The sequence below is a fragment of the Brienomyrus brachyistius genome, chromosome 21, assembly GCF_023856365.1.
Source record: "Brienomyrus brachyistius isolate T26 chromosome 21, BBRACH_0.4, whole genome shotgun sequence".
NCBI lineage: Eukaryota > Metazoa > Chordata > Actinopteri > Osteoglossiformes > Mormyridae > Brienomyrus > Brienomyrus brachyistius.
The window spans coordinates 281719-303671 of NC_064553.1; the positions used below are offsets into that span (position 1 = coordinate 281719).

At 44.1% G+C, this 21953-nt stretch overlaps 1 protein-coding gene across 2 annotated transcripts; it reads right to left on the reverse strand.

The window, feature by feature from the left end:
- Positions 1-2068: 2068 nt before the first annotated feature.
- On the reverse strand, positions 2069-8365 carry kiss1ra (KISS1 receptor a). Of its 2 annotated transcripts, none has more exons than XM_048988397.1 (5): positions 8010-8365; positions 7281-7405; positions 4533-4668; positions 3728-3966; positions 2069-3441 (listed from the first exon to the last, which is right to left on the reverse strand). In XM_048988397.1, exons 1-5 carry the CDS (start codon positions 8245-8247, stop codon positions 3046-3048), a joined length of 1134 nt encoding a protein of 377 aa, XP_048844354.1. In that variant the 5' UTR covers positions 8248-8365; the 3' UTR covers positions 2069-3045. The 2 variants fall into 2 exon arrangements, with proteins under 2 accessions (XP_048844354.1, XP_048844355.1); XM_048988398.1 differs by having other exon boundaries at positions 3143-3359.
- Between the last annotated feature and the right edge of the window lie 13588 nt (positions 8366-21953).

Sequence of the window (21953 nt, forward strand, 5' to 3'; positions counted from 1 at the left end):
TGAATGCCTTCAGATAATCCATGAATAACCCTGTCTGACTGCATGCCGATGCCTTGATGTACACAATAACAATTGCTTTTTAAACGAATAATACATTTAGACAAATAATAAGCAAATTATAACTTAAATTATCTCAGGTGAGCATTTTCAAGCAGTTGAGAATATTATTTAGCAGTCTTTTTCCCCCATAACATACATTTCTTTAACAACTGGTAGGTATTTCAAAAATGCTTCAGTTGTGAATTTAACACCAACTATGACCAGGACTACGAGAGGGGAGACCAGGACTAATCAGAGAGGATTAAGTCAGACAGGGTTAATTTAAATATCCAAACTGAACGTGCATCATGATATATACATTTTTTTTGTTAAATCTTTTTGTACAAGTGATGCCATCTGTTTTTCATGATTTGAAGAGCTAAGCCTACTTAGAAATGCTACCACAAATACAAATTATTACAACTTTTTGTAACAGATGGTCAGGTTTTAACATGTAACCCAACCAAATACCTGCTATGTGTTTTAATACAAATTTGCATGCATAAATAGTGTGGGCAGGTTAGTTGTAGACTCTTCAATGGGACAGCCCAGTATGTGAGTGAGGTCAACCTTCTAGCCTACTTTTCTGACCTGCTACATAAAGATATCGGTGTATATAAATATCGGCCTTTATGGTGATACATGACCAGAGCTCACTGTAAGTTTATGAACTACTGTTTTAGATGATTTCAGATGTTTATTACACATCTGCAGGTTTTAAGCTGCTTTTAGAGTGGTCTATCTGCATATCGTTTATCCCCGCCTGGTGCCCCACTTGATGCTGCGTGTGTGTGTGTGTGCTTTGTGTCTCTCAGTGGTCTATCTGCATATCGTTTATCCCCACTTGGTACCCCACTTGGTGCCCCGCTTGGTGCTGTGTGTGTGTGTGTGCTTTGTGTCTCTCAGTGGTCTATCTGTATATGGTTTATCCCCACTTGGTACCCTGCTTGGTGCTGCGTGTGTGTGTGCTTTGTGTATCTCAGTGGTCTATCTGTATATCGCTTATCCCTACTTGGTACCCTGCTTGGTGCTGCGTGTGTGTGTGTGTGTGTGCTTTGTGTCTCTCAGTGGTCTATCTGTATATCGCTTATCCCTACTTGGTGCCCCGCTTGGTGCTGCGTGTGTGTGTGTGTGTGTGTGCTTTGTGTCTCTCAGTGATCTATCTGTATATCGCTTATCCCCACTTGGTGCCCCACTTGATGCTGCGTGTGTGTGTGTGTGCTTTGTGTCTCTCAGTGGTCTATCTGCATATCGTTTATCCCCACTTGGTACCCCACTTGGTGCCCCGCTTGGTGCTGCATGTGTGTGTGTGCTTTGTGTCTCTCAGTGGTCTATCTGTATATGGTTTATCCCCACTTGGTACCCTGCTTGGTGCTGCGTGTGTGTGTGCTTTGTGTATCTCAGTGGTCTATCTGTATATCGCTTATCCCCACTTGGTACCCTGCTTGGTGCTGCGTGTGTGTGTGTGGGTGCTTTGTGTCTCTCAGTGGTCTATCTGTATATCGCTTATCCCCACTTGGTACCCTGCTTGGTGCTGCGTGTGTGTGTGTGTGTGTGCTTTGTGTCTCTCAGTGGTCTATCTGTATATCGCTTATCCCTACTTGGTGCCCCGCTTGGTGCTGCGTGTGTGTGTGTGTGTGTGCTTTGTGTCTCTCAGTGGTCTATCTGTATATCGCTTATCCCCACTTGGTGCCCCGCTTGGTGCTGCGTGTGTGTGTGCTTTGTGTCTCTCAGTGGTCTATCTGTATATCGCTTATCCCCACTTGGTGCCCCGCTTGGTGCTGCGTGTGTGTGTGCTTTGTGTCTCTCAGTGGTCTATCTGTATATTGCTTATCCCCACTTGGTGCCCCACTTGGTGCTGCGTGTGTGTGTGTGTGTGCTTTGTGTCTCTCAGTGGTCTATCTGTATATCGCTTATCCCCACTTGGTGCCCCACTTGGTGCTGCGTGTGTGTGTGCTTTGTGTCTCTCAGTGGTCTATCTGTATATCGCTTATCCCCACTTGGTGCCCTGCTTAGTGCTGCGTGTGTGTGTGTGTGTGCTTTGTGTCTCTCAGTGGTCTATCTGTATATCGCTTATCCCCACTTGGTACCCCACTTGGTGCCCCGCTTGGTGCTGCGTGTGTGTGTGTGTGTGTGTGTGCTTTGCGTCTCTCAGTGGTCTATCTGTATATCGCTTATCCCCACTTGGTGCCCTACTTGGTGCCTCGCTTGGTGCTGCGTGTGTGTGTCTGTGTGTGTGTGCTTTGCGTCTCTCAGTGGTCTATCTGTATATCGCTTATCCCCACTTGGTGCCCTGCTTGGTGCTGCGTGTGTGTGTGTGTGTGTGTGTGCTTTGTGTCTCTCAGTGGTCTATCTGTATATCGCTTATCCCCACTTGGTGCCCTACTTGGTGCCCCGCTTGGTGCTGCGTGTGTGTGTGTGTGTGCTTTGTGTCTCTCAGTAGTCTATCTGTATATCACTTATCCCCACTTGGTACCCCACTTGGTGCCCCGCTTGGTGCTGCGTGTGTGTGTGTGTGTGTGTGTGTGTGTGTGTGCTTTGCGTCTCTCAGTGGTCTATCTGTATATCGCTTATCCCCACTTGGTGCCCTACTTGGTGCCTCGCTTGGTGCTGCGTGTGTGTGTGTGTGTGTGTGTGCTTTGCGTCTCTCAGTGGTCTATCTGTATATCGCTTATCCCCACTTGGTGCCCTGCTTGGTGCTGCGTGTGTGTGTGTGTGTGTGTGTGTGTGTGCTTTGTGTCTCTCAGTGGTCTATCTGTATATCGCTTATCCCCACTTGGTGCCCTACTTGGTGCCCCGCTTGGTGCTGCGTGTGTGTGTGTGTGTGTGCTTTGTGTCTCTCAGTGGTCTATCTGTATATCACTTATCCCCACTTGGTACCCCACTTGGTGCCCCGCTTGGTGCTGTGTGTGTGTGTGTGTGCTTTGTGTCTCTCTGTGGTCTAACTGTATATCGTTTATCCCAGCTTGGTGCCCCGTGTATGTGTGCTTTGTGTCTCGCCGCTTCTTATGCCCCCTGCTGCCCAGTGCTCATTTCTGCTCTGTTGCTCATTTCTGTCGTGATAAATTTGATCTCAGCATTGGCAGTCCCTGAACTCACGCTGCTGTCTCTCACTTTGCGTCTGAAGAGGAACGGAAAGGCCTTTTTGAAGGATTTGCGGAAGCCAGCACCCATGAACCCGTATACAATGGGATTGATGGATGAGTTGGCATAAGACATGCAGTTGGCCCAAGTTTTTATTTTGTAGGTGGCATAGTTGGGTTTATAGTTTGGGTAGAAAGACTGGAAGAGGATGAAGAGCTGAATTGGGCCCCAGCAGACTGTGAAAAGTAAGACAATGACTACAACCATCCTGGAGACCTTACTCCTGATAGCAACTGTCCTCTCTGATACCAAGTGGACCTGTAATACAACATTTTTCATTTGAGTTTGGTAAACTCAGCTCTTATGTATGGTAATTAATTAACACATACCCTTTCCTTTTTCTCCTCTTTAGTAAAATATATCCTCACTTTGTGCTCATCCATAATATTGACCCATACTCCATGTGCAATAATTATATATATTACCCCAAGTTCGTTAATATTATATATATCCTTGCCCCATGCTCATAATACATACCACCACCCCATGCTTATTAATAATATTTAGCTGTCATGCTCCTTTGTTAACTGCATTCTGTTCTTACCAGAGAGTTGTTATCAACAGGCTCCACAGCAGGCTGACCAACGCGCTTGAGCATTAAAGCATAGCAGAATGAGATGGTGAATACAGGCAGCAGGTAGACAGCTATGAACTGGTACAGCGTGAAGGCCTTCTCCAGGCTCTTGGAGGGGAACTTCTCTGTGCAGTAGTGCCTGGGGCCGTACCAGTAGCCCTCCTCAACCTTCTGATACATGAATATGGGAGTGGAAACAATGAAGGACCCTACAAAACAGTGAAACACAAGACCCTGACACATTTCACGGAAGTTCCAGTCAGAATGATTTCATTTACTGTGTTTAAAATCCATCCATCCATTCTTTTTCCAAGCCACTTATCCTACTGGGGTCCAGAGCCTATCCTGGAAGCAATGGGCACGAGGCAGGGAACAACCCAGGATGGGGGGCCAGCCCATCGCAGGGCTCACTCACACACCATTCACTCACGCACTCCTATGGGCACTCCTATTTAGCAAGTCCAATTAGCCTCAGCATGTTTTTGGACTGTGGGGGGAAACCGGAGTACCCAGAGGAAACCCCACGACGACATGGGGAGAACATGCAAATTCCACACACATGCGACCCAGGCGGAGACTCGAACCCGGGTCCCAGAGGTGTGAGGCAACAGTGCTAACCACTGCACTACCATGCTGCCCCATGCGTTTAAAATCACGCCTTTGAAAATAATTTCATAGCAATATCTTTTTTTATAAACACTGTTCAATAAAATTGTTTTTTCATTTGTGGAAACAAAAGAATCACCTTGAGGTGTGGGCGGCGCATGTCACTTACCAATCCAGATGCATACGCTCACGCCCATGGCCACACGAGGTGTGCGATGGCGCAGTGATTTGAGTGGGCACACGGTGGCATAACATCTGTCCCCACTCATAGCTGTGAGGGTGATGCAGGTGGCCTGAACAGTGACCTGTACCAGGAGAAGCCACTGCTTAATCACTGCTGTGTTTAAACAGGCACATGCACAACGCAAAGAACGGCATCATTGCATTTACATGGGAGCTCAATGATTCTTTATGATATTCAGCTGTGCTCAATATTAACTGCATAAGTCATGATGAACAAGTGTTTATTTATTCCCATATTTCACAAAATGTTTTCATTTTTTTCCATCTAATAAAGAAATACATGCAAACATCTGAAAAAAGTCAAACAAACATGAGCAGGCAACGAATCAGCTAAACTAAGTGTGTAAATGCTAGATTTAGTTTAGAAATTTATGGCTAAAGTGTTATTTAATGCAAATCTTAAATCTATGATTAAAAATACTTATTAAATTAAATATTTTATGTAGCTGTAAACATAAGTGGAAAATGTAAATATATAGAGATAAATATTTAGGTAAATGTTTAGTCTACATGTGTAACTATTCATATAAAAATAGCTTTAAATTACTTTAAATCATAAATATTGACAATAAGTGAAATAGAAGTCAAAATCAAAAGTTTCGTTTAAATGCCAAGCTCTACATGCCTTGTCCATTTTGGCCAGCAGATGTCACTGGTCATGCTGCTTCCCCCCTCTGTTTTGTAGTTCTAGTCCATGGTGTGTTTCCCTGCTCCCTGGGCTGCTGCATAGCTCAGTGGATTGAACGTGTGGCTCAGGCTGAAAGCCTGTAATTATGGGTTTGCAGCAGGCCAGAGACCTGCAGCCTCACCTGCTTTCCCTAGTATTTATCGGTTAACTTTGCTGGGTTTGCCCTGCTTGTGTCCTGTTTGATTTTGGTTTTGCTTGTTTTTCTTCTTAGTCTTTCAGCCCTCTGTGTTATGTTTCCTAGTTCCTGCTGCTGTGTGGTTAAGTGTTTGGTGCTTGTTATAGTTCCCTATTTCTGTGCTAATTTATTGTAGTTTATTTCACCTGTTGCCCTGCTTCTTTGTTGAATGGAACAACATGTAACCATCCATATTATATTCTTCTCAATCATTGTCACTCATCCATTTTTCTGTTATTCCGATAATGTCATAAGAGTCTGATGAAATTAAAGCCTCTAAATCATGAATTTAGTTTCTAATACTCCTAGCATTTAAGTACAGACCGCAAAGGGTAGGCCTTTTGCAGTGCCCAGTTTTAATAGTAATTGGGGATTTCCGTCTCCCCCCACCTATATTCATAACTAACCTCCCTGCCCCCCCAGTCCCTAGTTTAAACATTCCTCAACTACTCTACACATACACCTCCCCAATACACTGGTTCCCTCTGGTTCAGATACAACCCATCTGGCTTGTACAGGTTCCACCTGTTCCAGAAGGTCCTCCAATGCCCCATAAACCTAAACCCCTCTTTCCTACACCACCCTTTTAGCCACGCGTTTAATCTCCTTATCTCAGCTAACTTAGCCTAGCTTGCATGTGGCAAGGGAAGTATTCCAGAGAATACCACAGTGGATGTTCTGCTTCTAAGCTTATCCACAACTGTTATAAATTTCTCCTGTTGAACAGCACTCCTGTGCCCACGATTCGGAAGGTCCCCTACCTGGGCACCAGGCAGGCAAGACACAGTACGGGACCCTCTTTCACGGGTGCACACATAACTGTCTACACTTCTAAGAATTGAATCCCCTATTACCACAACCTCCCTCTTTCTGGGAGGAGAGGGCTCCTCACTGGTGCCCAAGGACCCTCCTGCCTCCCCAGTCTCTTCTGGCTCTAAAGATGGAAGCACCTGAAAGCGGTTAAACACCGTCACTGTGTAGCCCTTTTCTACGTCTATGACCTACGTTCACCCAGCTCTCTCGACCTACCTGTTCTTCATTCTCCCCCCTCCCCGCTTGTGACGTACACACCGTCTCCCTTAACAGCGTATGATCTCTCTCCTTTAACTCCTTGTTTTGATGGATGAGAGCCAGTTGCTCCTCTAGGTCACGAACCTTGACCATGAGTGAGTCCACTAACTTAAATCGCTCGCAGACGTCCCACTGGACGATTAATTAACAATTACTTACCCAAGAATAACTTCCTACTGAACCACGTTTAACTTAAATTAATTTAAGTAACCCTCTCTAAAGAGGCTACGGCTGGAGCGGGAAAAAAACTGGAAAATGACCCCCCAGCCCCGACTGGCGACCGAGCAAAGCTGAGGAGCAGCTGCCCTTTTTGGAGTAACGTGACCAATATTAGATATCATACCCACCCCGTGCGCGGTGTTTGATGTGAGGCACGGGGACAGAAATGCGGCTCGTGCGACACCCGCAGCTATCGATAACACTCCTGCTGTTTATTAACAAAGACCGACCAAAAAAGAGGTCTATATATATATATATATATATATATATATATATATATATATATATATATATATATATATATATATATACCCACGTAACTGTACTGGCACACAAACACTCAAAAATATTTCCAAATAATTCCAAACAGGCGCACAACACAAGTGCACCCCGTGCCTACACCACTCCCTCACAGTGCAGCAATCCCAGCAGCCTCTGCAAAATAGTACACTGCTATCACCCTTATATGCAGAAAGCAAAATAACAGATTTCAAGTATAATAATGTTGCTTTTAAAATTACCTGCTGAAGGAAAGCAACAAATTTGCACATGAAGCTTCCAAAGATCCAACTGGGCAGCGGGTAGAGGGCAGCGGTGAAGGGCACACAACACACAAGGAAGAGGATGTCTGTGAGGGCCAGGTTAGCTGGAGGAACATAAAGGGTTCACGGTCAGGCAGAGCACGGGCGGAGAAACGCATGTGCGACCTGCAAACACCAGGGGGCAGCAGGTAGAGGGTGGTGGTGAAGGGCTATCAGCTATTCTGTGTGCACCAGCCTGTGAGCCACAGTCCTGTATTAAACCACACTGAGCACTAAAGTCATAGAAATTTTAGATTTTACAATTTAATGCCACAAGAGGGCGCATTGCTATGAATGTTATACCATTTTGATTTTAGATATTAATTCTAAAAGCATATAAGATGTAAATATGTAAATACTGCTTATTTGATTGTGTTACTGGCATGATTTGGCATTGCAATCACAGTAAATTTCTAATTTAACATGCAAGATAAGACATCTTCGTAACTTTTGTGCTGTCATAAGAAATTTAAGTCAAATCAAAGAAACAAATGAGGTTATAATAATACGATAGAATTCACCTCACTACCCAAATAAAATCAACAGTAGCTGTCTGGATAATTAATTAAAGGATTTGTATCAATCTCATAATATCGTTAGATTTAAGCCAAACACATCATACCTGAGGACGCAGGACAGGGCTGTGACCCAGACTAATAGCAGACTCACCGATGTAGAAGTTGGTGGCCGTCCTCATCTGTCGGTGTTTAGAGACCACGTAGATGACCAGTGAATTTCCCAGCAAACCCAGAAGCATGATGAGGGTGAAAAACAAAGGCACTAACCAGGCGTCAGTGAGGAAGGGGTGCGCACCCTCCTCAGGGTGCGCCAGCGAGATGTTCCCCTGTGAGGTGTTGAGGAGCAACTCAGTGGAGTTCCACATGCCGGTGGGAGGTAAGGACGCCATTGGAGTGTGATATTCCCAACTATAATGGTGGCCAGTGGCAGAGTGTGCGTGTGTGTGTGGAGCCCTTCTGTCGCAGTACAAGCAGTGCCCAGAGTCCAAACTGTAACGATTCACCCAACAAGCTTGCTGTCCTCTCCTCAGAGCCCCATTGCCTTCACAGCCGCACAGCACGCACGTGGGCTCGGCGCACACAGAATAGCTGATGTCAGGTCTCCTAGCAACATCCAGCCCAGTTCTGCGTTTCACCCTTTATGCTGGGAAAGGAGCGTATGCAATTATGTGAGTTATTAATGTCTATATGGCATGGAGCAATGCTTTACTTGATAGTAAATGTCTGAATCCAATTGCTGTGTGTTTTCTTTGTGCAGGTAACATGTGACTTTAGCTTTTAATCCTTTAATTACTTCATTTTAAACCACATAATTGCATTACATTTCAGTCATTATATTTGCAATGCCCTGACAAAGATGAGATGAAAAACTGAAATTTAGCAGACTTTGCTAATGAAGTCACGTGTCAATAGAGCTACAGCAGCATCAGGCAAATGTTCACTGGAGAAAAGATAGAGAAGCAGGATGAGTTTTACTGCTGCCTTTGTGCAGCACATTTATTCTGGACACTTGAAACTTGTAATCTTTTAGAGCGACATTTTCTGAAGGAGATGTGTTTCATGGTGACACATTTTCACTGAGAGGTATGGAGGTCATTATCTAATGGATGCTGAAAAGCTGCTACAAGCTCAGGCTGCGACATGACGCACATGTCATCTGTACTTAAACAGATCAAAGGGAGAAAGTCTAGGGTAAAACAATTTTTCATCCATCAAGAATAAGGAAAAAATAGTCTTTTCTGCTGCTTCATGCTGGACGTTCCCAACAGAAAGGGCTCCTTTGAACTGTGTGTCTGACAAATCACTTTGTATGTTCGAGCAGCAAGTGAGTCACTGGCAGGAATGACACTGTCACATGGGTTTTGATTTTTAATATGGAGTCGGGATGGGCGATACTGGAGGGGTGTAAGGGGGTCATCGCAAAATATGCCGACCAGGACAGACCTTATATAATATACTCTGATCAGCCATAACGCCATTATAACCGCCGACAGGTGACATGAATAACTCTGATTATCTCATTACAATTGTACATGTGAAGGATGCAATTACATATCAGGCAGGTGAACAGTCAGTTCTTGAAGCAGGAAAAATGGGCAGTTGTAAGGATCTGAGCGACTATGACAAGGTTCCCAATATGTGACCAGTACCTACCAAACGTGGTCCAGGGAAGGCCGACAACGGGATGGGCACCCAAGGCTCACTGATGCACAGGGAGAGCAAAGGCCAGTCGGCCTGGTCTGATCCCACAGGAGAGCTGCTGTAACACAGATTGCTGAAAAAGTGAATGCTGGCTGTGATAGAAATGTGTCAGAACAGGCAGTGCGTTGCAGCTTGCTGCATATGGGGCTGCATAGCAATAGACCAGTCAAAGTGCCTATGCTGAGTGTCTGAACTGGACCATGGAGCACTGGAAGAAGGTAGGCTGGTCTGACGAGTCATGTTTTCTATTACATCATGTGGACAGCTGGGTACGAGTGCATCGTTTACCTCTGGAAGAATTGGCACCAGGAAGAAGCGCTACAGGAAGAAGGCAAGCTGGGGGAGGCAGTGTGATGCTCTGAGTGATGTTCTGCTGGGAAACCCCCGTCCAAGCATTCATGTGGGTGTCACTTTGACATGTACCCCATACCTAAATATTGTTGCAGACCAAGTACACCCCTTCATGGCAATGGTATTTCCCAATAACAGCGGCCATGTTCAGTAGGATAATGTGCCACACTGCAGAAATCGCTCAGGAAAGGTTTGAGGACATGAAAAAGAGCTCAATGTGCGGACTTGGCCTCCAAATCCCCCAGATCTCAATCCGATCGGGCACCTGTGGGATGTGCTGGACAAACAAGTCCGATCCATGGAAGTCCTACCTCGCAGCTTACAGGAATTACAGGATCTGCTGCTGACTTCTTGGTGCCAGATACCACAAGAGACTCAGAGGTCTTGTGGAGTCCATGGCTCAAAGGGTCAGAGCTGTTTTGGCAGCAAGAGAGGAACCGGCACAATATTAGGCAGGTGGTTTTAATGTTACGGCTGATGGAAAACCGCCATTAATTTGCATGAAGTCACGCAGGGAGCTAAAACTATTGTGCAAATAACTGACAGAAGTGACTAAGATACAGTCACTTCAGGATAAAGTATCAGGTGAGACCATTAATATTGTATTAAAGGTGATCAGTGTCTTTGTCCTTCGCAAGTGTCAAATTGTGGTGTAATCACTAAAATTCACTGAACTCTACAGATGGATCTGAAAAGGTTAGAAGACTGAGAAAATATAATCAAGAGCTATGTAACTCTGTATCTACATAGCTCTGTTCTAGATGAACAGATGTCCCTAGTATTCTAATCATAATCAGAATCTTTATTATCATTGCACAAGTACAATGGAATTGGTTGCAGTCTTTTTCAGTGGAATTTTAGGAGACAAAAATAGAAAAATAACAAAACTGAATTTCTAATACAATATATAATAAATAAATAAAGATAAATATATAGTGGTACCTCAGAACTCAAACTTAATCCGTTCAGAACTCGGGTTCGAATCCTAAGAAGTCCGAGTTCTGATCAAATTATTTTCCACATAAATAATGGAAAACCAATTAATTGGTTCAATTAAACCCTGTGTTTCCCGATCGCTTCAGTCCTGTCCCTGCTTCCCCGGTTCCGGCTCGGCAGATCGTGACAACCCCCAGCCATGCCCCAACACGGCGCCAACACTAGGCTATGCCAAGCAGTCCATTGTTTATTTTTATTATTATAATGTATTCGTTAATTTGTTGGTAAATTGCTAACTTTTGGGTTGTAACATTTGCGTAACTTTTTGGTGAGCAATGGCTACTAAAATGATATAAAGTAAAGTATTACCTGATATTTCCAATAAAAAAGCCTCATCGCCAACAAACGATGCCATCACAGCGCATGCGGGGCTGAGACTGCAGCGTCACCCTTTGTTTCCGCCGGGAGACGTGCCGCGTGACTCATTTCCTCGGGAGTTCTAGGTCATTATTTTTAACTGGTTGGTTCGACCAATTCCAGTTCTAATGGGTTGGAGAACTGAGGTAGCACTGTATATCTGTACAGTGCATTCTCACACCTGTGATGCTTAATACATGTATCTGCAGTTCATATCGCACCTGGAGATGAGGTATTGTATATGTAAAGGCAGACATACAGTGGGGGCTCAGTGTTGCACAGAGTACCAGAGTTGCACAGCAAGAGATTGGATGATCATTCATTTCAGTTTGTTGTTTATAGCAGCGACGGCCCTGGGATATGTACTGTTCAGTCTGGTTGTATGAGTTGTTATTGCTCTGTACCGCCTGCCCGAGGGCAGATTTCAAACAGGTGGTGTGCCAGGTGTGATGTGTCCTCCAGGATGCTGCTGGCTCTTCTGTAGCTGCAGGACCTGTAGAGCTCCTCTAAGGACAGGAAAGCACAGCCGGTGATTTTCTGGGCTGAATTAATGACCCTCTGCAGTGCAGTTTTTTTTGTCCTGCAGTGCAACTGGCAAACCACGCAGGAATGCAGTAAGTCAGCACACGTTCTAAGGATCGCCTGTAGGACACTAGAAACGTCTCGGCTATGTTGTTCTTTTTCAGTATCCTCGGGGTACACAGTTCCACCCAAGATCATGTAATATTGACTGCTGCTGAGGAATGTTGTGCTAGTGGTATCTATGCCATGTTGGAGATTCTTTTTCCCAGGAACCATGAAGTTCTGAAGAACTGAAGTTTCTTTTTTCTGACATAAACCCAGGTATGAAGAAAACCACTAAGAACAAGCCGACCTCAACACCTACTGTTTGGTGCTTGTAAAAGTCATCTACTTTCATAATAAAATCTGTGCAGGATCTAGAACTAATTTATGAAGATCGTTTTGTGGCTTCTGGGACAATTGTTCTTAATAACGACTGTCAGGCTTCATCTTTTCAGGTCAGGTGGTCTGCATGATAAAAATAAAAATATTCTGCTCAGCAGCCTAGGAGACAATTCAGAGTCTTAATTAGTCTGCATTTCCTCAAAGTATTTCCTCAAAAGATAAGAGATGGAAAAGTCTGATTTGCTCCCCAGAACACGTGGGGTAGAAAAATCACAGCAGGCTGAGCAGCTGCCATTTAGTGAAGGACAGAATGAAATTGAGAAGCTGAGGGTCAGAGTAGCACTCTGCCAGGGAATGAGGCGGGGGCCAGGGTCACTCTGAAAACACCTGCTTTAATGCATTCATAACATGCACAGCATGACAGACTCTGGTACTGAATGACCCCCCTCAGGATCACACAGTATGAGAGGCTGTATGTGGGTGTGTGTCCCGCGGTGGATCGGCGTCCCGTCCATGGCATTCCTTGTACGTGGGTGTGTGTGTCCCGCGGTGGATCGGCGTCCCGTCCATGGCGTTCCTTGTACGTGAGTGTGTGTGTCCCGCGGTGGATCGGCGTCCCGTCCATGGTGTTCCTTGTCTTGTGCCAAAGCAACTGGAAAAGGACCAGACTCACCACCAGACTGTGTGGGATTAGTAGTGCAAGTGATGAATAGATTTTAAATGATTAAAATATCTAAATTCCTATGAAAACCTGCAGCGATAAGTAATACACACTTCTACATGCATTCCCTGATGCAACAGTGAGACAGACTTATGGAAAAATGCACGGAGAGGTTAGTGTCTGAGCAGGCAGGACTGTGATGTAGGTTTCTTCTAAGCTCTGCAGAGTGACGGGTTTGATCAGTAATCAAACCGCCTGTGTGTATAGGCAGAACCCCCACGGACCCACTGGCATCGCGTCCGCAGTTCCGTCTGCAGGGCCCTGGCAGAGCAGCCTGCTGCGGTTGGTGGCCATTTGGATTCCGGAGGCATGAAGGTCTCAGCGTTTCTCCAGAAATGAAGGCATCATGTGTGAAGGCAGGACCACCGCTAACCTGATGGGAGCTCTGCTGCCTCACCGCAGTTTGCATGCTGCTTTCTAAACGATACACCAGGAAGTATAATGAAATGCTTCTCTGTTTCTCTTTCAGGTACAGCTTCCCCCCCCCCCCACCTTTAGTTTACTCCCTGCACTTCTTGGGGTATTTATCAGCTCTTAACTGATAATTTAATAAACCCACAACCATGACCAGTTGCCCTCCATAATGTTTGGGACAAAGATACATTTTTGTTTGATTTACACCTCAGTTTAGAATTTTAACTCAAACAATTCAGACATGATTAAAATGCACATTCCACACTTTAATATAAAGTTATCTACATACATGTCAGTTTCAGTTTTATACATAGTCCCCCCCCCCTCATTTCAGGGCACCATAACGTCTGGGACCAAGCAATGGTATGTATATTAATGCAGTCAAGTTTAGTACTTTGTTACATATCCCCTGCATGCAACTACTGCTTGAAGTCTGCGATTCGTAGACATCACCCGGTGCTGAGTATCTTCTCTGGTGATGTTCTGCCAATCATCTACTGCAGCCACCTTCAGCTCCTGCCTGTCTCTGTAAGTTTCCTCTTCAGCATATGGAAGGCATGCTGAATTAGATTTAAATCAGGTGACGTTTAGCTTCGAGAAACTCCCGTTTTGCCTAAGCAGTATGTTTGGGATCATTATCTTCTTGCTGGATGAAGTGCCGTCCAATGCGTTTGGAACCATTTACTAGAACCTGAGCAGATAAGATGTTTCTACACACCTCAGGATGCATTTTGCGGCTGCTGTGCCGGTACCTGTGGCAGCAAAACGTGCCCCAGCCATAACACCTCCACCCCCATGTTTAGCAGATCAGCTGCTATGCGTTGGATCTTGGTACTTTTTGGCAAACTGTAGTCTGGCCATTGTGCTTTTGAGGTTAAATAGTGGTCTGCATCTTGCAGTGTAGCCTCTGTATTTCTGTTTTTTGCAGGTATTAACCTCTGATTACGACAAACCTGCCTCCTGTTTCTGATCTGTTGGACAGGCTTTGGGGGATTTTCCTCTAGCAGTGGAGGTCTTCCTTGGCCTGCCAGTCCCTTTGCGATTACTGAGCTCACCAGTGGTTTCTTTCTTCTTGATATTCCAGGCAGGTGATCTTGTAATCCTAAGGTTTGACTGATGTCTAGAATGATTTTATTCTTGTTTTTCAGCCTCATTATAGCTTCTTAGATTTTCATCAGCACAGCTTTTTCTCCTCATGTTGGTAACTACAGACTCCAAGTCTGCGTATCTAATGCCTGTACTAATGTAATAATGAAAGACCTGAATGATCACAAACTCCAGTGGAGCAAAATGTCCCAAACATTATGGTGCCCTGAAATATACAAATAACTTTAAATTAAAGTCTAGAATGTGCATTTTAATCATGTCAGAATTGTTTGATTTTATATTTTACACTGTGAAGCGAAGGGCTGTGTAATTGTCAGGGTCAGAAGATCCTGAAATTACGTCTAAAAAGGTCAAACGCTTCCTGCCTGACACTTTGCCCAAACCCCGAAATCTGAGACAGAAGAATTAATGGCATCTAAACGAAGCAGGAAAAGGCTGAAGAAAGACAATTTGCCAGTTAAGAGGCTGTCCGATATACAGGGAGTGATCAGCTGCAGATTTGCCGGTTATGTGGCTGTGTGATGTACAGCATGTGATCAGCTGCAGATTTGCTGGTTATGTGGCTGTGTGATATACAGGGAGTGACTAGCTGCAGGTGGAACACCAGTAAACTCAGTACTGAGAGGCAAGCATTGTATTCTAATCAGTGGTGTAATTAGTCCCACTGAGTGCACAGGTGCTGATGCAGAACAAAAGGCTGGAAGGCAGCAGGTAGCCGTGAAATGACTGCAGACCCTGAGCCAGACTGATAAGGCATCATAAGTGTCTCATTAAAAAGGGGAAAAGCTGAAGGTCTCAGCCAGTAACCCGGCCGAGATGGGTGTGGCACTCAGGCTTAGAGAATGCATGGAGATCATCAGTGTTAACGATCACCTGGAGGGAATGTGTCCTGCAGTTTTACACAATGTGATGGGATCCAGGGAGAGCTGTAGTGAAAGTGAAGCATAGTGAAGTGAAGCAATTATGGACTTGCAGCTTCAGATACAAGATGATGAGGGTGATAGGAGCAGGGACAGCCTATGGATACCAACTGACCACTGAATGCGTGACCCACTGCACAGAAGACTTGGACTGGAGTCCATTCAAAAATCACAATACATACACACACACTCCACAATGCATACACACATCAGGATACACACTCACTCCACAATGCATACACACATCAGGATACACACTCACTCCACAATGCATACACACATCAGGATACACACTCACTCCACAATGCTATGGATATGACAGCGCTCTCCAGGTGGGGGTGCCCTCTCCCAGGTATTTTTCACTTGTCCAGGATGTCCTGGGTGGCTATTATAGAGACAAACTTGCTGATTGGTTGACAAGCATCAGCTCCAACTTGGAAGTTATGCAGAAGTGCAGAAAAAACAGTGGAGAAAAAATTTCGGATTCATTTACATTAAAGTACATTAATGACGACCTTTTTTTTACTTACCTACCTGAAAGTGCTCTGGCTTTCTTTATATTCTTATACTGTACTGGTTCACCAATATGGAAATTTTGACTGATACGCATATATTTTTCAGGGTGGGGAGCTGGGGGGGGATATTCCATTAAAGACCCACTGCCCCCAGTACTTTGAGACCACTTATATTTTATGGGGTCATCCCTTATTGTTCAATAAAACACTGTGTTGTATTCTGAAGCAATGGGGCAAGATTTGTCGGACTGCATGACTAATCCCCCATTTCCGCCCAATAACCAACAGATCGTCTTGTTCACCCACCATTGTTTTGGTGTGAATTTATGTGTGAATTGATCTCTGTTATGCGGTGGGAAGGCGACACACAAACATGGCCACGGTTTCCAGTTGGCCCAGCCAGGGGTGTTGGGCTCCATGAAAATATATCATATTGCCAGAACAATCCAATCATGTTCCATTTTTTTAGGGTCCTTGTCACTCAGGGATCCTCGGAATTGTCCCCCCCCACCCCCATGGTCGCCCCTGGAGACCCTGGAACCAAGAACCAGGTTCAGCTTCAATACGAAAATGCCTCGTGTTTATCCATGCGAGTGGTTCTGGGACAGTGAGAAGCTTAGGACAGAGATACAATCACAAAGCTGAATGACCGACATGGAATATCTGGATAAATATCCAGCCCAGTGTATCTGGAGAAGCTTTATCTACAGACGACGTGATGTCTGCTGCTGGCCGATGATGAGAAGTGATCAGACTCTTTCAGGAATTGATACTAGTTACCAGAGGTTAATATGTTTAATTGTGTAGTTTTAGAGATCTGATCACAGCCTCCCTTCTCAATTTAACTCAGTAACATCTTGAAGATTTGACAGTAAATAAAAGGTACCCTGACATCAGGGTCTTCAATAATTAAGGATGAAAATCTATACAATACTCTCTGCTGATTTAAAAATCCATTTCCACTGAAAGACTGAAAAGCATTCAGTAAAGACGATGTCCCAAACGCGGGAGGAATGATGTGAATCACTGCTGCCCTGAAGTGACAGGCAGATGGGAATGAGCATCCTGCTGTTACAGCTGACTAGCTGACAAGTGTCAGACTGCACAGGTTAGGAGCAGCACTGACAGAAAATATGTAGTTCATTACCCTTCACTACAAGAGTTTTTCTAAAGAGACAATTCAATAATCATAAGGATTGCAATTACGAGTGGAACTTATACTCCTTTGAAAAAAAGGAAAATATATATATATTGTACATCGTTTATGTTAAACATGTATCTGCCTGTCCATAGAATAAGTCCTTCTCGGACCATTTTCTAATCACCATTTTGATTCAGCTACTCTCTTTGACTATGGCAAAGAAGGATTTTATGACACATCACCTGATTTGTATACATTCCCTGTGATGTATTAATGCAGTACATCATGTCTAGCACAGATGTCAACAAAGTCTCACATTACTTTTATATAGTGGTTAGTCAGGTTTTGGATGAAATGGAAATCCACGGGCTTAGAAGTGCTCAGGTTGGCAGGGTCTGGAAGCCTGCAGCAATACAAGCGAGCCCTTTATAGCGCACGTTCAGCCGTTTATTGTAACCTTACTGATTGCAATAGAAATAACCCTCGCTACAATTCCTTATTGTTCAAGACACTGAAAAACTGATACCTGCCTTTGTGATACACTGTTTCTCACTTGGGGGCGGTGGACTGGATTATGGAAACCTTTGCTGCGATACAGTGTTTCTCAAATGGGGGCGGTGGACTGGATTATGGAAACCTTTACTGCGATACAGTGTTTCTCACTGGGGTGCAGTGGGCTAGATTTATTAAAACCTTTGCTGTGATAGTATTTCTCATTGGGGGTCAAGTCATTTTCCACAAAAAAATGCAATAGCAGCATATCAGTAAGTTCATAATTCCAAAGACTTTATATTGAATGAATGGACAATAGGGGTGTGTAATTACATGCATTGGCACTGCTGTTGGAGCTGCTGAAAGTGAGGTGAGTCATTTAAGGAAGATGAGTAATCTGGCAGCTGAAGAAACAGGTGACAAAGGTCACCATCGTCTGTCTGCTGCCACTTACACAGATAGGGAGGCATGGATGGGCTATTTTCCTCAAGCGTCATCAAAAACATCGAAGCTGCCGCTACATATGTCAGTGTTTTCATTAGTCAGATTATTTTAATCAGTCTAATCACATTCATGCCCAGCAATGCTATCACGGTTATTTCAGATATTCACCAACATATGTCACAATCCGGCATCACACCATGCAGCAAAGTGTCTTGATGTGTCCTTTATCATGTTAATGAGCAATTTCATTGATACAGAGAGACACACTGAAGGTCCTGACCAAAAAAGCAGGAAACAGACACACGCTGGAGGCCCTGTCCTTAGAAAACAGTGCTTCACTCCATCCATCCATCCATTTTCCAAACCGCTTATCCTACTGGGTCGCGGGGGGTCCGGAGCCGATCCCGGAAGCTATGGGCACGAGGCAGGGAACCAGTGCTTCCCTCATGCTGGTCAAATGTTTCACTACTCCAACAAGAACACGTTTCACCTGACATGCTGGTCTCTCTACTGGGCTTGTTTAACCAGTAGCTCCTTAGTTCTTTGGTGCCCATGATGTGTGCCGTGAATCCATGCACCTCACTTTATTTTAATTCATTCACTTTTTCTACATTGCTTATTTTTCTCCCTGCAGAAAACCATTAGAAAGTAGTAGAACAGACGAAATTTATTTATCATCTCAAATTCAGTCAGGCAATAAATGAACATGCATCCGCATTGGTGATTTGCAATACTTGTGAAATGAATTAGGTGATGTGATAGAATTCACGTCTTGCAAGCAAAGCTGTTTTCCTGCCCAGCTTAATTCATTTTTCACTCTACTGAGATGCATTAACAAACATATACATCATGTATGATGATGACTGTTAAGGGAATCTCTGAGTTCCATTGTTCATAGTTTAGCACACAAACACAAACATCAGAGCCTGAGGGATGCCGTGGGCCATGAGCCAATCAACTGCACCACAAACACAGTGCATCCTGCATTTTAGAAGAACATCTTCCATTGAGATGGAACTTTGGACTTTATAAAGAGTACTGAAGGGACGGCCACACATCTCCCCTGATGCCCCGAGGGCAGCTACAGGCAAAAAGCACCATTTGATAAACAAATGGGGGGACACAATATGGTTACAAATGTTTGCTCTTCATGAGAAGGGATACTATCGATAATAATCAAGTTATATTACACCTAAAGTTCATCAGAATGCAATAGCAAGATGAACTCCAAAGAATGACAACACCGTCGCATGAGCTTTGCGATTTTGTGTGCAATTAATTTTAGGTGCTCAGTGTCAATCAGACTTAGTACTTGAGGATGTGAACTGGATCATATGCAAGGCACAGAGCTGAGATTCAAAGAAGATGTCTGCCTTTCGCCTTCTGCTTTCATCATGTTGCTGCTTAGTTTCTCAGCAGGCAGCTCCACTATTTCTGGAGAATAAGAGCAGTGGCACTCAGGCACAGATTCTTTGGAGCTCTTCTTCATCCGTGGGGTGGAACAGCAAGGTGCCTATGGAAGTATGAGCTTCCCCAAAACTGCTTTCCAACTGAGCAATCATGCTGGCTCCATTAGGCATGAAATTCAGGGAATGGTCTAATTCAAGCAATATTCTTTGATATGTAAAATGTGAAATGTTCTCAAACAAGAAGAGTTTCATCTTAGTATAGTTTCTTAAGAAATGTTCTCAGTGCATAAATAAAGTGACTGACTGAAAACTTATTAAATGACGTGTTTATCAATTTTCAGTGGGAATTTCACCACCAGGGGGACGCACCTGAATACGTCAGTGGTTGCAGTTTGGAAATGTAGCCTCCTTTGTCTGTTACAGTTCATGAATCTGCACAAACTGAAACGCAAATATGATCAACAGCCGTCCTTCATGTCACACTATGATAACTCTGCAATTAGTGTGTCCCTCATTGGAATTCTCACATTTGAATATCTAGTTTTCCCAGCTGAATGCTCTACTCAATCTGCGAAAAGCCTGGAGTCGAAAAGGAAACAGTCACATTATACATACTGATAGTTTCCTGCTTAATTCTTGTTTCATGACAAGTTGCCTACTAGGACTCGGAAATGAGGCAGGGAAACCTCTACGGAGGCAGCCCTGAAAATAGCCTCCTGGAAATCGTTGGCTTATTATGGCAGAGCAGTAACCCTGGGCAGTTTTAATGGAGAAACTCACCTGGCACCAGAGGCCATTTTTGTGTAAAAACCTGACTTGCTGCCTGTGTTCTTTACACCATTTCCTACTCTGCTCCGCTAAATGCACCGAGGCCAGTGCATAGCTTAGCATAATTCACATAATCATTAGCATAAGATTTACTGTGTATGACTGAGACCCAGGGAACGACTGATGTTAACCATCCCTTTCGTTTGTATCTCCATCTATAACCAAACAGGTGCAAAGCAGGGCTCAAATCAGATCCAGTTACCTTTTACTCAGCCTTAAATAAAATGTATCGGAATGTTTGTTGAAAGGACACGTGTGTTGCATTAGATAAAGAAGGTGTTCACCTTGGAGCAAGAGCTGTCTTCCCTTAATAAGATCAGCAGATGTTTGCAAGTACATTTCAGTTACCAAGAACTCTAAATGACACTTTAATTTCAGGGTAAAAAACATGCACACAACAAAAACAGCAATAATAACAAAAACAGCAACAACGATAATAATTTTTTTTGGTCTGTCTCTTTTCTATTGCTTTTTATTTCCTGGCTGTTGCAACAAGTAAATTTCCCCAGGGTGGGATCAATAAAGTCTGTCTGTCTGCCTGCCTGCCTGTCTGTCTGTCTGTCTGTCTGTCTATCAACAAATACAACTGCAACAATAACAATAACAGAAACAACGATAAAAACAATAACTACAATAACAATAACAGAAACAATAACATCAAGAATAACGAAAACAATAATAATATATGACAACAATAATAACAACAGCAATGATAATAACAATAACAGCAAAAACAATAATAATACATATTACTCTAAATATTTATTTTTATTATTATCTCAACTGTGCATTTTCAGCCTTTTCAAACAGATGCATGGGCTACACTTATATTGCTATGTTGTGGAATGAAAGGACAGTGTGTAGCAGGGGCATCAAACTCCAGTCCTGGGGGGCCGGAGTCCTGCACATTTTTAGGTTTCCCCTCATTTAACACACCTGATTCACCTCCTTGTGCTAATTATCACACAGCTCTTGAGCTGAATCATTTGTGGTGGAACAGGGAAAGAACTAAGCTACACTGGACTCTGCCCCCCCACCCCCCCAGGACTGCAGTTTCATACCCCCGTGGCCTGTACTATGAAGCGGGGTTACTGGCTTATCGGGGTAACTTGTCGGATTTAAAGTACCACAGTTTAAATGGACTTCATATTCGTTCACTTACAACTTGCTCAGACCACCTTAAATCCGACAAGTTACCCCGATAAGCCAGTAACCCCACTTCGTAGTACAGGCCACTGGTGAATAGTGTCCCCTAGTGGTAGCTATAAGCCTATGCAATCTCAGACTGACAAATAGGGATACCCTGACTAGTGCCATTACTGTCCATTTGCAGAGCAGCACAACCATAGCTACCCATAGCTCTAGACCAGCAGTTATGTCACCGCAGTTCTGCAGCAGCAGTTTCAAAGTGGAATTTTTCTACATCATACTACAAGACTTTCAGAAAGAACTTCGCCCATTTTCTGAAACTGGGTATCCTGTTCAGGGTTGTGGGGGGTCCAGAGCCTATAGGCACAAGGCAGGGAGAATCTCAGGACGGGGCACCAACCCATCACAGGGCACACTCACACACACCATTCACTCACACATGCACACCTACGGGCTGCAACTCCAATTAGCCTCAGCATGTTTTTGGACTGTGGAGGGAAACCAGGGTATGCAGAGGAAGCCTCTTGATGAGAACATGCAAACTCCACAAAACCCTGGCAGAGACTCGAACCCAGGTCCATGAGGCAACAGTGCTAACCACCACCCCACCCCAAAGTTATATTATATTATAATGTAATTACATT

What these genes read in the sequence shown, in the direction of transcription:
- kiss1ra (XM_048988397.1), bottom strand. Translation starts at nt 8,247, where the DNA reads ATGGCGTCCTTACCTCCCACCGGCATGTGGAACTCCACTGAGTTGCTC. An exon ending in TTGTTGCTTTCCTTCAGCAG is followed by an intron (nt 4,669 to 7,280) that starts GTAATTTTAAAA and finishes CTCCTGGTACAG; the next exon opens with GTCACTGTTCAGGCCACCTG. An exon ending in CTGTTGATAACAACTCTCTG is followed by an intron (nt 3,442 to 3,727) that starts GTAAGAACAGAA and finishes GTTGTATTACAG; the next exon opens with GTCCACTTGGTATCAGAGAG.